The sequence below is a fragment of the Chinchilla lanigera genome, unplaced genomic scaffold (genome assembly GCF_000276665.1).
Source record: "Chinchilla lanigera isolate Chin_1 unplaced genomic scaffold, ChiLan1.0 scaffold00017, whole genome shotgun sequence".
Classification (NCBI taxonomy): domain Eukaryota; kingdom Metazoa; phylum Chordata; class Mammalia; order Rodentia; family Chinchillidae; genus Chinchilla; species Chinchilla lanigera.
This window is the reverse complement of record NW_004955418.1, coordinates 3,661,797-3,674,888: the sequence shown is the minus strand read 5'-3', so window position 1 is coordinate 3,674,888 and position 13,092 is coordinate 3,661,797. Positions and strand designations below refer to the sequence as shown.

The 13,092-nt window shown below is 37.9% G+C and overlaps 1 protein-coding gene across 1 annotated transcript in view; it reads left to right on the top strand.

The window, feature by feature from the left end:
- The window catches only part of Camk4 (calcium/calmodulin-dependent protein kinase IV), a gene marked incomplete at its 5' end in the record, with an annotated part of 222,824 nt that extends 212,287 nt beyond the window's left edge, over positions 1 to 10,537 (top strand). The window contains 4 exon segments of the mRNA XM_005382166.2: positions 4,072 to 4,147; positions 6,699 to 6,825; positions 8,628 to 8,780; positions 9,988 to 10,537. Coding sequence (XP_005382223.1) covers positions 4,072 to 4,147; positions 6,699 to 6,825; positions 8,628 to 8,780; positions 9,988 to 10,410 — 779 coding nt within the window. The 3' untranslated portion in view covers positions 10,411 to 10,537.
- Positions 10,538 to 13,092: the final 2,555 nt, after the last annotated feature.

The window sequence follows — 13,092 nt, the reverse complement described above, 5'->3', positions numbered from 1 at the left end:
CAATCAAACTTTAAAAGCCTGCCCCATGACCGCATGAGGCTTTGGTGGGACATCCAGACACAAACCATAACAGCCTTCTTCTGATATTTGGGTGGAAACCTCCATAACTCCACAACTCTTAAATTCTTTATGCCTAAAAAGCCAGCACCATATGGAAGATGCTAGCATCTGCTACCAGGTTGAGCAGTAGCCTGACCCCCTTGGACCATGGCTGCAGAGGCCTCTGTGGGTCTGGATAGTTTAACTTGGGGAAGCATTTCTATAGGTGTCCCTGAATGAGTACCTGTGGCCCAGGAGCTCTCTTCTCAAAGCAAAGTCTTTTAATAGAGTTTAGCTGTTTACACCCTTGAGCCTGTGACTGGTGGGCCTGGCCATTTTCTGAAATGCCTTCAAAGTACCTTTCCCATTGTGCTAATGCAAAGTATTTCACTTCTTTTTAGTGGTGTCTGTCTCTTCAGCAATCATACCTACTTTTGCCCCAACTTTATGCATAGTCCCTTTTGTACCAAAATTTAAGTTTTTCAAACTTTTCTGCTCTATCTTTTGCCTCTGATTCTTATTATAAATGTGACTAAAAGCAGCCAGCAATACCCATGCCACAGCCTAAATGTTGGGCTATCTTGAAATTTCCTCCGCCAGATTAATTAGTCCACCATTCATAATCTCAATGTATGACAAAGTCTCAAGACATAAACACAATGTGCTTGAGTTCCTTCCCAATGTAACACACATAGCCTCTGGTCCAGTTTCCAATAGATTCCTTGTTCCCAATTAAAACTTCTTGAGCCTGGCCTTTACTGTCCACTTTCCGCTGACATTGTGGTCTTAGGAGCTCCAATTAGAATAATACTTCATACTGTTTTCATAGCATTCTTGGATACTTGAGCCCAAATTTTTCTTTTTTTATTGATACATGTTTGTTATACATAATTATGTTCATTGTGGGGAGTTACTACATAACCTGCATTTTCAAACCTTTACAAAGTCCTCCTGCAGACCAACTCAAAATGTTTTGAAACTGTATGATCAGGTATAGTCCCAACAATGACCCCTTTCTCCCATACCAGTTTTCAGTCTTAGTTAGCTTTCTACTTGCTGGCTACAAAGCCTGACACATATAACTTAAAAAGGGAGAAGTTTAATTTGGCTCACAATTAGAGGAAATTAAGCCCATGGTCATCTGGTTTCAAGGCAGAAATGGTGTGGGAGGGCAGGGCTGGAGAAAGCCATTCACCTCATGGTCACCAGAAGCCAGGTTGGAGGGGTGAGGAGGGAAGAGCCAGCGGCAAGAATATATACCAAGGTCATAGCCCTGTGACCTACTTCTTCCAACAATGCCCCACTTCTTAATACCATAGTCAGTTATGAACTTAGCAGTGAGTGTAGCAGCCCCATGATCAAATCACCTTTTAAAAGTCCAACTTCTAAATACATGAGACTTTGGGGGGACATTCTAGATCTGAACCATACTATCATAAGTTATTAGAATCACATGTGAGGACATTTAATATACAGGAGACTTGACGCACGAGAGTGCCAGAGCCTGAAATTTATTTTGGAAACCTATTTGAAAAGCTTTTGACTCTTGGAAAAGGTTTAGATACATTTTAGAAGAGTTTATTCTGCTAATTCTGAAGAAAGGTATTAATAATTAGTACTTGAAAATGTTTAAGTGCTAATTCAGTGGAGGTGTTTAAGCTTTGTTTCACCACAGTTTTTATTTTGATTTAAAAACTGTGTGTTCTTTTTTTTAAAGGAAGAAATTATGTAGGGCAAGAATATTTTATATTCTTTTTGTCTCAGTTATCCACAGTGTAAGAAGTTTAGTCCTTCACACCACAAGTTTATTCATATTATAACATAATGCCTTACAAGGAAATAAATTGCCTCTGAAGAATTTGTTTGCACCTAGTGCTGTGAAGGGAAATCAGATATTACCTTGTTGGGTGAGAAACTCATATGCCTGTAGACTGGATCCAAGAGACACTTTGTTCAACATATTCATGCTCTTTGAGGCTCTTGAGCTGGGAAATATGAGAAATGAACAGAGAAAACACCTGACCTTGCCATGATGTCTCTCTGGCTGGCACAAATGAGAGGGTTGATTTCACTAGAGCCAACAGCAAGAGCTCCTGCCGGGCAGCATGTGCGGTAGCTATTCTAGTAGAATAAATGGGAAAGGCAGCAGGTCCTACAAGTTTGAGTACTTGTACTTGTCCTGTCTTCTCGCTTGCATTGTCAGTAATCCTTTCTGAATATCACAGTGGGTTGTAGCTTAAAACTCAAAGTAAACTCAGAAATCATCTAGTCCAGTTCACTTAGATTTGAAAGATAAAAAGCCAAGATTCCTTAAATGTAAAAGACTCTTCTCAGTATATTTCTTTTTTTTGTGATTAAATGTCAGCATGGATCTTGATAACATTTCAGTTAAGAAAAGAGATAAGAATCACTGATGTGAAGATCTGGGTGAGGAAGAACTAATGCATGCTAAACTCCCATGCTAAATATGCATGTGTTCAGCTCCCTGTCTGGAATGCCTCCCAGAGACAAAGACAGGTGGTAGCAGCCGCCCTGGAAGTGGCAGCCTAGTCTGAGCTCCCTTTGCACTGTGATAAACAAAGCATCTGCAGTGGGAGTTCACTGTGGGGCTGTTGGGGCTCAAAGATATGTTCTGTGAGGTGGCGATTGCTCCAGAAACATAACCTGACAAAATGAAAGATGTTGACAATGAGCATGCATTTTCTCAATTTTGTTAATTAAATCTTACAAGGAGAATTTTCTAGGAATAATTCCACTGTAGATAAAAATGTTTTTAATCCAGATATAGGTCCTGGAAGGGACCATCTTGCTGAATTGCTGTTTAGTGTGCACTCCTTCATTTCGTGCTGTGGGCCTTTCATCTCCTATGTTTTATGTAACATGATTTCTATGGGGAAGAGAAAATCCTGATTGGAAAAGGATGGAGTAGAGAATATGGGTGAAAGGACTCAATGGAAAATCCATAATAAACCTTCTGATAAAGCAAATCCTTAAGGACAGCCTCCTTCCAGAACTCACATTGACAGTCTACACTGAATGTCTTGTTTCCAGCCCGTACGGACAAGGAATCCAGTTCATTTGTTCTCCAGCCTGTGGCATACATAAAGCATCCCTGTCCTCAGGGAGCACACAGTTGCCTGCAAACTTGTTAAAAGTAGAAGAATGTTTACTCTGGCTTGCAGGCTGATACCATCAGTCCATAGATGACAGAGCCCTCATTTCATGTTCTCTTCCTTTGTTGGGCAAACCAGTGACAGCCCCAATCCTCAGTGCAAACTACCAGACTCGTTCACCTTTCCATTTTCATGGCTCTGAGGTAGTAAGAATGTAAAATACATTTTTTTCCACTCTAAGAATATTTCTTGGATTAGAAAGCCTTCATTTTTACAACAGCAGACAGAACTGTAAGCCACCTTGTGATACACAGAGAAGTTCCTCTTTGTCAGTTTGATTCCCAGCCAGCTGAGGCCAGTTTCCCTCTGGGGATGTACAGGTGGCTCTCAGAGTCAGTGCCTATGACAGGACTGCTTTCAGCTTCTGTTCCAGTCCTCATAGCACCAAAGCTTGTCCCTCTTCCCACTATCTGCCCTCGTTCTTAGCCTGCACACAGCTAGACACAGGCATTCCCTGAACCTGCCCTGCTCCAAGCAGTTCTAGCTCTCAATTGTGCCTCCTTCCCTTTATTGTGATAAGCTTTCATTTTTCCTTTTTTGTGTGTGCAAAGCTCCCTTTGAAGTAAGTGGTCTTTTGTAGCAGAGATATATCTCTGATTTGAGGACTATTGGATCTTCCAGTATAGACTCTTAAAACTAATAGCATTATTATTACACATGCCAAGTACAGACTGTCATCTCTCTGGCTAAAATAAATATAAGAAATTGTAGTCTCATACTGTGGTATAGAAAGAGAAGATTAGTTCTGAAGGAGTTCTAAAGTTTGCTTGATGAATTAATTTCTTCCTCATTGCTTATTATTAAAGTGTGAATGCTGAATGTAAATTCCAATGTAACACAATTTTCATTCTTTCTGCAGCACCTGAAATTCTTAGAGGGTGTGCCTATGGACCTGAGGTGGACATGTGGTCTGTAGGAATAATCACCTACATCTTGTGAGTGAAGAAAAACAATCTTTATGCAAACTGCTTGCCACTGCATAACATTTTCTAGATACTCAAAAGTTCTCATTAGAATCAAGATTGCTGTTTAACTATTTGTGTTTTTCTATTCATACTAACTGTAGTTAGTGACAGAATTTTCTCATGAGTATTTCTTTTATGTTTTATGATTCTCTTGGGACTAGAATTTCTGTCCAGGGCTTTTCTCTGGCTTATTTTGCTATATAGTATATAACGAATTTGGGAAATAGTTATTTGATAATCGTAATGAATATGAAACCCAAGCCCACCTATTATACTTTGCCTTGTTTTATTTATTTTCATCTTGTCTAAAATGACTATACTATTAGTCCTTTTAAGAAAGTAAATGGATATTTATTTCTTAAGCAATCTCAAACTGACATTTCTTATCATAATAATCTACATGCATCTTGGCTATCAATTTTGTTTCCTGTCTGTTAGGTTCTCAAGGACCTTGGGTTTAATACCCTACACAAACTTCTCTGGAAGAAAAAAATGAGCAAAATACTTCATTCTTTGGTATTTCCAACTTTGTTACTAAACTGCTGTCTAATAAAAAAATAGTTCCAGGAGATTCACCAAAGTAGTGATGAAACTGCACATGATTATAAGGGAAATCATAATCTGAACAGAAGAGTGGCTGGAAAGGAAGACAGCAATAGAAAATCTAAAAAGCAAGATATTAATGAGTTCAAAAGGTTAACCCAAAATAAATACATTTATTTGGCATTTAGAGGGTGATCCAATTAGTTTTGGAACTCATAATACACAAATTTGTACAGATTTCAGAGGGTTGGAAAGAAAGCACATTAGTCTTGCTTGGCTGCCATAAAAGATGCATGGATTAGGTGGCTAAACCAACAGATACTTATTTTGTCACAGTTCTGGAGTCTGAAGCTTTAAGGTCAGAGTGTTAGCATGGTTGGAATCCTGCTCCTGACCTACCTGTGCAGACTGATGCAGTAAAGAGAGGAAGAATGCAGAAGTTTAGGCCTTAGCATTCCCAAATGTTGCATTTTTCTGGCTGGCTCCAGAATATTTGGAAGAGACAAGGACTCTCCCAGTGAGACATTCTATGAGCAAAAGGAAAGACACCACTCTTTGTAAGTCCACCATTTTAGGATCCACTTGAGTTTTTCATGCTCTGCACCAACCTGGCCAACTTTAGGGAAGAATCTGAGAAGATATTTTTAGACTCACCCATTATTTTCCCCATGTGTCTTGCCGTTTCTTTTTGGTCCATAGTGATTTCAGAACTGCTACCCATCTCTAAATAGAGAAGGCTTAATAATTCCAGACCAGCAGCAACTCCTTTGCTTCCTCTTCTCTCTCTTTTTCTCTCTGCCTCTCTCTCTCTCTGTCTCTGTCTCTCTCTGTTTCTCTCTCTCTCTTTCTCTCTCTCTGAGAGTTCCCTGTTCCTTTTCTCAACTTTTCCCCATTCATTTTTATGCTGACCTCATAGTGCAAAATGAACATGAATGTGTTAGCTTTCTGTTACTGTGACAAAATATCAGAGAAATGACGTAAAGGAGGAAATACTTGTTTTGCCTCACAATTTCAAATGTGTCACACCATGGCTAGATAAAGCCATTATTTCTGGATTTTGCAAAGGGCAAAACATCATCACAGGGAGAAAAGAGTGGCACACTTCATGGAAGACAGGAAGAGAAAGAAAGAGAGAGAGAGCAAGAGATAGTCACCTAGGTGCCACCTCCTGAGTTTCCATTGTTTCCAGTAAGCTATCAAATTATTGACCCACCCATGGATTCGGCATCGGTGAGGTCAGTGTCCTCACTTCCCAAGAGCACCACCTCTGAGCATTGCTATTTTGGGGAGCAAACCTTCAACACATAAGTACTTGGGAGACATTTCAAACTGTAACAGTGGACGTAATGAAATGTCTTTAAGGTGTACAAAGTGAAGGTCATATTTCAGGATGAAATAGGTTTAGGGTGTTCATTTCTGCTGGCTGCATCTGGTCACTGAATTTTTTTAAAAAATTAAGGACAGTGCCTGCTGATAATTTTAACCTTTATTTTAGTTCACTCAGAAATCCGTACTAAAAGGGAGTATATGTCATATTTTATGCATTTCTATGGAGAAATTAAGAATAGGGATGAATAAAATGTAAACACTCTTTTCCTTCCACTTTTAACCTCTTACTCTCAATTCTAACTCTTGCAATTTATACTAAACTGAAACTCTAATCAGCCTGTCTTCTTAGTTCTCATGAGAAATCTTTAGCGTGACGCCCATATGAATGCTAGTTACTGTCAGTGCTGTTCTTTTATGTCCCAAGTGCAGCTTTTTTGTAGAAATCTTATTTCACTATTCTTACTTTCTGGAGATGCGACTGTGTTTTTATACTACCAGCAGTGAATTATAACAAGGCAATACATACTTGTGCTGAGTAGACTTCAGTTCACAGCAGGAGGCTGTGTCAAAGTCATGAATTTCCTCAGAAATCTGGTGGAACGTACTATTCTTTTAAAGACTCTTTATTCTCTATATTTTTTCCCTGTAGACTTTGTGGGTTTGAACCATTCTATGATGAAAGAGGTGATCAGTTCATGTTCAGGAGAATTCTGAATTGTGAATATTACTTTATCTCCCCCTGGTGGGATGAAGTATCTCTAAATGCCAAGGACTTGGTAAGTGCAACCAAAACAAAATAAAATAAAATGAGATAAATTCATTTTTAAAGAATAGAAAATGCCATTCTTAAAAATATGCCTCTATTAATAGCATATTTCTTTTTAATTTTAAGCCAATTTTAATAATACATATCAATGCATTTTCCTTATAGACAATGAAAATAAATATGTTTGGACTCATTGCTAGTTAAATTATAACAAATTATAATTGCTATAGCATTAATTAATAAACTATAATATGCACTATAGAGCCTTGATTATGAAGAAAGTTATGCCAGGTGAATCAGAACATAATTTACACAAAATTTTGCTGTAACATGGCTTGTTATTGTAGGTACATGTATTGGATATACTTCAAATGAAACAGTGTTGTTAATGAAATTTCATTTAAGTTTATTAAAATATCCTTACAGTAACATGAGTCCTGTTATGTTATTGGCATTGTAAACAAGCTCCACTTTACTAATAGTGCATTTTGTTTTATTTACCTTGCTTCTCATTTAAGCTAACATTGAAGTTCATTTGCATTCGGGAAATACCCTCTGGGGAGGGATCCGCTGTTTGTGAAAACAGGACTCTGTGGTGTAGTTGAAATATTTACTTTCAGTCCTCTAAAAAACCAAAGCTAACTTTTGAATAATCAAAGATTAAGACAGCTCTCAGAAGTCATCTAGTCTTTCCCTCACTTTAAAGATGAGGGTCCAACATAATACAGACTTGATGCTGAATACAAACTCCACCAATTAGGGAAGTAGCAAAATCTTTCTCTAAGCTCACTTCCATCCGTCCTTTGTGAAATACAGCTAATAGTTCCAAATTCTAAATTTATTAAAAGGATTACATAAGTTTAAAAGAATGTATATACAAATAAGAATGCATTTGCAAAACAATGAAGGTGGAAATGACATTCAATCATGTAATAAAATAGACACTATCGGAGTGCCTATAGGTAAGCAATTCAAGCATGACTATGTGTAGGATCCCAAAAGCAGAGCCATAACCAAGCATGAGCATACCTCCGGACTCCAAATGTTCCCTCCCCTCATACCAGGTCTCTGCTTCCAAACCTAGGGCTGGGAATTCTTTTATATGTTGATCTTTCTTGCCATTTATTTTTTGCTCATCTTTAGAAATAGGAGTAAACCTTGCAGAATAGGTTGCCATTGGTTAGATTTATCCCTTTAATCAACTCATACCCCAAAGCCACTGACTTCTTTATTTATAATTCTAAGATGCCTTTTACCACAGCTCTGGTCTTATTCTTATAGGATCGTCAAGAAATTAAAAAGAACTATTAACCAAAAGAGAATCATAAAATTGCACTCTATAGGAAATAGGGTACTATCCTTTTGGTTTGCCATTTAATCCCCCCAGAAAGAATGATGATGCATGAATGATTCTGCTACTGTGGAGTCATATTTTAAGCTCTGAATTCTAGGTGATTGTGAGGTGCAGGCTAAAATTATTCAGGTGCTGGCTCTTCCTTCAAAGAGCATCTAGCCCACGGGTAAGCCAGGACCTGCTTCTCTGACTTCTGTTGGACGTTTAATCTGCCAGTTTGGGGTCTCAGTTGGTGACATTACTGTCTTGTTTTACTCAGCTACAGCTACCCTTAAGCCAGTCCTACTCACAGTGACTTGAAGCTGAAACATTTTTTGGAAAAAAAAAAAAAAAAAAAAAAAAAATGGCGTCTTCAGTACTATTGCTTGGAAAACAGAAGATCTAGAAGTTCACAAACTGAGGGCAAGTCCAGGTCACCAAAAAAGTTTCCCTAAGTCTATTGTTCTTTATTATTTCAGGTCAGGAAATTAATTGTTTTGGATCCTAAGAAGCGGCTGACTACCTTTCAAGCTCTCCAACATCCATGGGTGACCGGTAAAGCAGCCAACTTTGTACACATGGATACTGCTCAGAAGAAGCTCCAGGAGTTCAATGCTCGGCGCAAGCTGAAGGTAAAATAATATGTTTTGCTTTGTTTGAAACAGATTTTTTTCTTTGTGTGGTACTACTATTCATTTCTAGTGATACCAAGGGAAAATCGTGCTTTGAAATACCAACGATGTAACATGAAGCCATTTATAGTTTGTTGTCCTCTCATACATTCATTAGTAATATGGGAAATGTGTTCTAGTTTGAGATTCACCAAACCCAGTATACTGTTGCTACTTCTCATCTAATTAAGGCTAAACTCCTTATTAAGGGCATTGTTCAGGAAACTGTGTATTCAAAGTGTTGTTTTCTTTCTGAATATGTAAAAATTAGGAGATAATTTTAAAACTATATTTCATTGTATGTATTGTACTACACTTGAAAATATTTAAATAACTTAAATGATGCAGAAAATTATTCAACAACATACAGTAATTCAAACACCTCTGTTTGCAGAACAATTCAGTTTACAAGCAGAAGTATTTGGCAAAAGTTTTCCTCTGTTCACAAACTTTGCATGGGGCGACAAGCACAACTATAGCCATCTTACGTACACAAACACAAACATGACCATCTTCCCCAAAATTGTAAAACAAATTAAGTTCATAAACAGAGGTGCCACTGTCTGTTTATTTGATAGCTTGTGTATGGAATACAGATTAGATGATGTTCTATGACACAGTGATATTCAGGATTAGCTTTGTGAGAAGCCCGGATTTCAGAGAATAAGTAGGAGTCAAAATTAGGGACCTAGTCAGCCATTTTTTTCACAGGCTGCTACAGATAAAATAGACCTGAAGGGAGTCTGTGATCAAATTAATTTGAAAGACCCTGCATTAAATAATGGTGATTTAACCCAGAATTTTTCAAGCTAATTTGACCATAGAACTATTCATCTTCAGGATACCTGCTGACACTCACGGAACTAGTGCTCCATGAAATAAATCCTTCGGGAAACAGTCTAAAATCTAGTCCAGTCATCTGTGGGCAAACACATTTCCTTAGACTTTCAATTGTCTGGATGATTAAATACTTTTAATTTGGGTTTAAGAGGTTTTTCTGTCCACTCTCCAAACAAGTTTTCATCCAACAATCAATCCTGGAATAATGTACTTTGAAAGATTGAATAAAAACCTATAAAGCATACTACCTCGGTACAAAGTAGAGGTTGACCTCTGATGCGGGATTCTGAGTGGAGATGACACTTGTAACTTTCCTTTCTCCAATCAGGCAGCAGTAAAGGCAGTAGTGGCCTCCTCCCGCCTGGGAAGTGCGAGCAGCAGTCATAGCAGCGTTCAAGAGAGTCATAAATCCGGTGGAGAGCCATCGCCAACCCAAGAGGGCAATGAGGACATCAGAGCTATTCCACAAGAAGACAGCATCCAAGGAGACAGGGCCAGCATGACCACTGAGAGCACAGCGGCTGAGCTGATAGAGGAGGTGGAAGATGCGGATACAAATGTGGAAGAGGCCCCCAAGACGGTGTCCGGGGCACTGGAGGGTGGTGTAAAGGTGGCCGATTTGGCCAGAGAGAAGGGCCTAGTGGAGAAGCTGAGGCCGATGGAGGAAGCAGCAGACCCCGAAGAAGAACAAGAAATCCCTGATGTGGGACTCGGACTTTCACAGCAAGACGTGATCCTGCCGGAGCACTAAGTCTGCGTCCTTCGGATCTGGAGGCCCAACTCCAGCACTGTATGTACTTTGTCTTTCAGCAAGGAAGGTGTGGAAGCATGATAAGCACTATAATGATTCTGTTTTTGAGGTGAAAAAAAAAAAAATACATATATGCCGGTTGGTAACCCTATGTCAATGCATGTGACTGCTTTATGAAAATAATTGTGTTTTCTATGGCATGTAATGGATACCTAATACCAATGAGTTAAATTGAAATTGCAAGTAACGCAACACTTAAAAACATACATTTTTTTCAGCAATCAGTGGCACATATTTGAAATAAATAGTAGCAAATTTGTTTTTCTTTGAAAATCAAGCCATCCTACATCCTCTGGGTTTAAGGCAGTGATCCCTTTGGCCTGCTGCTCAGCTAGTACCAGGAGTGCTACCAGACATGTTCCCTTGACTTTCCCACTATTTATGTGCTTGTCATCATTAATGTGTTCAAACTGTTTACAGCGGGATGGTTAGGCGATAGTTGTACAGTAGGTACAAAAAATTCATTTAAAATGATAAAAAATATTTATAAGAGTCATGAATCCATATGCCCTGAAAGCTTCTGTGGAAAAATGCCTTTTTATTTTATTCTTTCTTACATATATAATAGCAATCAAATGTTCTCCTCCCAATTCTACCATTTTACAATCCTTGAGAAAGTGTTTTACAAATTCATGCTGAGGGTCATTCTCCCCTTTCCCCTGCTAACCACTGAGATGCTCTTCAAATGGACAAAATATAGGGACGAATAAAGACATTTAGGCCAGAAAAGGAGATAAAAATGGGACTTAGACTAACAAAAATAAGACTGATTCCTTTCCATTTTTCAGTAGTAATGATATTTGTGAATGTATACAAGCTTATGGATACTAACACTTTTGTGAATTAACTACAAATGACAAGCTTTAAATATTTTCAGAAAATCTGTTCCGCAGATTGATGCCAAAATATCTGAATAGAGTGAGAAGAACATGTTCCATGGTGAGATTGTTCACTGTTGTAAGGAAACATTATTGTTGACAAAAGCGTTTCCTCTTGTTGATGATTATTTAGATATCCATTTTATGGATTTAAAAATAACTATGAAAAGTTAGTGTATCTTTTTCTCATACTTGGAATGGAAGTGGCCACTTTTTGCAATTTAGTTTTGAAATTTTCCATGTCAAGAAATTTCGCACATTGGGGCTGGGGATTTAGCTCAGCGGCAAAAGCGCCTGCCTGGCAGGCGCAAGGTCGTGAGTTCGGTTCCCGGTACCGGAGAAAAAAAAAAAAAAAAAAAAAAAAAAGAAATTTCGCACAATGTAAATATGTATTTACCTTAAAAGACACTGATTTTAAATCAGACTCTTTAAAAACCTGGAATATTAGACCCAATGTATTATTATGATTTGTTTCCATAAGAAATACTTTTCCTTAACTTCCATAGGAACATTTTTCCTTTCTAGAAATTAAACTAAGTCCAAGCATCCCAAATTTATTTCTAGTTCAAGTTGAAATATTTTATCAAAATAATTATGTGTCACATTTTTTGTTTTGTTTTTTTTAATTTTAAGAAAGGATTATTTTAAATGTCCAAAATGAAGAGAGGAAAAATGACCAGATTATAAAAATCCTCATGGAATAAACAAATCTTAAATTACTTTGACTCTTCCTCAAAATAATTAAATTTGGAAAATAAAATTAAACCTCTGGCTTTGGAGACTATTCGATCTTATTATACACATGTTCTGCTTTCTGGGTACAAATTCTCAGTAGAAGGAAACAAGGTAGGCCAGCTCGGATTCCATAGTTTCGGCTCTGTCAGGTCACTGGAGTGCAGGGAAAAGCCCTTAAGCAATCGTCTGACCTCTGATGATTGTTTGGGATTTTGATTTACTTTTATAAATTAGTAGTGCTTATCCTCTTTTTTCTTTCCTTCATTTTCGTTTTAATTATTCCCTCTTAGAATTCTCCCTTTGGCTGTTATAAACGCCTATTTTTAAGCTCTAAGAATATCTTGTTTATTAAGCATTACGATTTCCATTTAAGAAGAAGAGCAATTCCTGGTGTAATTTTCCTTGGGAAACATAACAGGTATATATATACAGTAAGTATACCATACAGTAATGGAGCAAGGGAAAAGGAAAAGGAGCTTTGTTGGAAAATAGTATTTAGTTGAAAGATTAGAACACATTATCACTCCAAACCCACCTCATCTTGTTCCAAGGGCAGATGTGATTTCTTTCCAACCCACTGAAGAGTTGGTAAGAGGCCGACAAAATGTTTCAGAAATATTATAGAATGAAAATAAGTCTGTTGGCTACTACCATCCATTCATGTGCCTCAGAGATGTGTTCCCCACATGACTTCAAACAACAGCACGTTCCCAGGTCCTATTAAATTGTCCATGACTGCCGTCCCTCTGACCCCTTTTTGAGCCCTGGAGTACTGACTACAGCTTAAAGTCTCCTGAGTGCTCCCATAAAGTCAGTAATATTCTTACTTACTAAAATTACTATGAGCCAACCACATGTCCCCTTTGAGAAAAGACTACAAATAGGATCCAGATTTTTAATCCTGGACTAATAGGACACCATCTCTATGTTACAGGCAACATGTCTTTCTAGAAATTACCGAAACATGCAAATGTGCCTGATGAAGATTGTATGATGATAGTGATGTTAT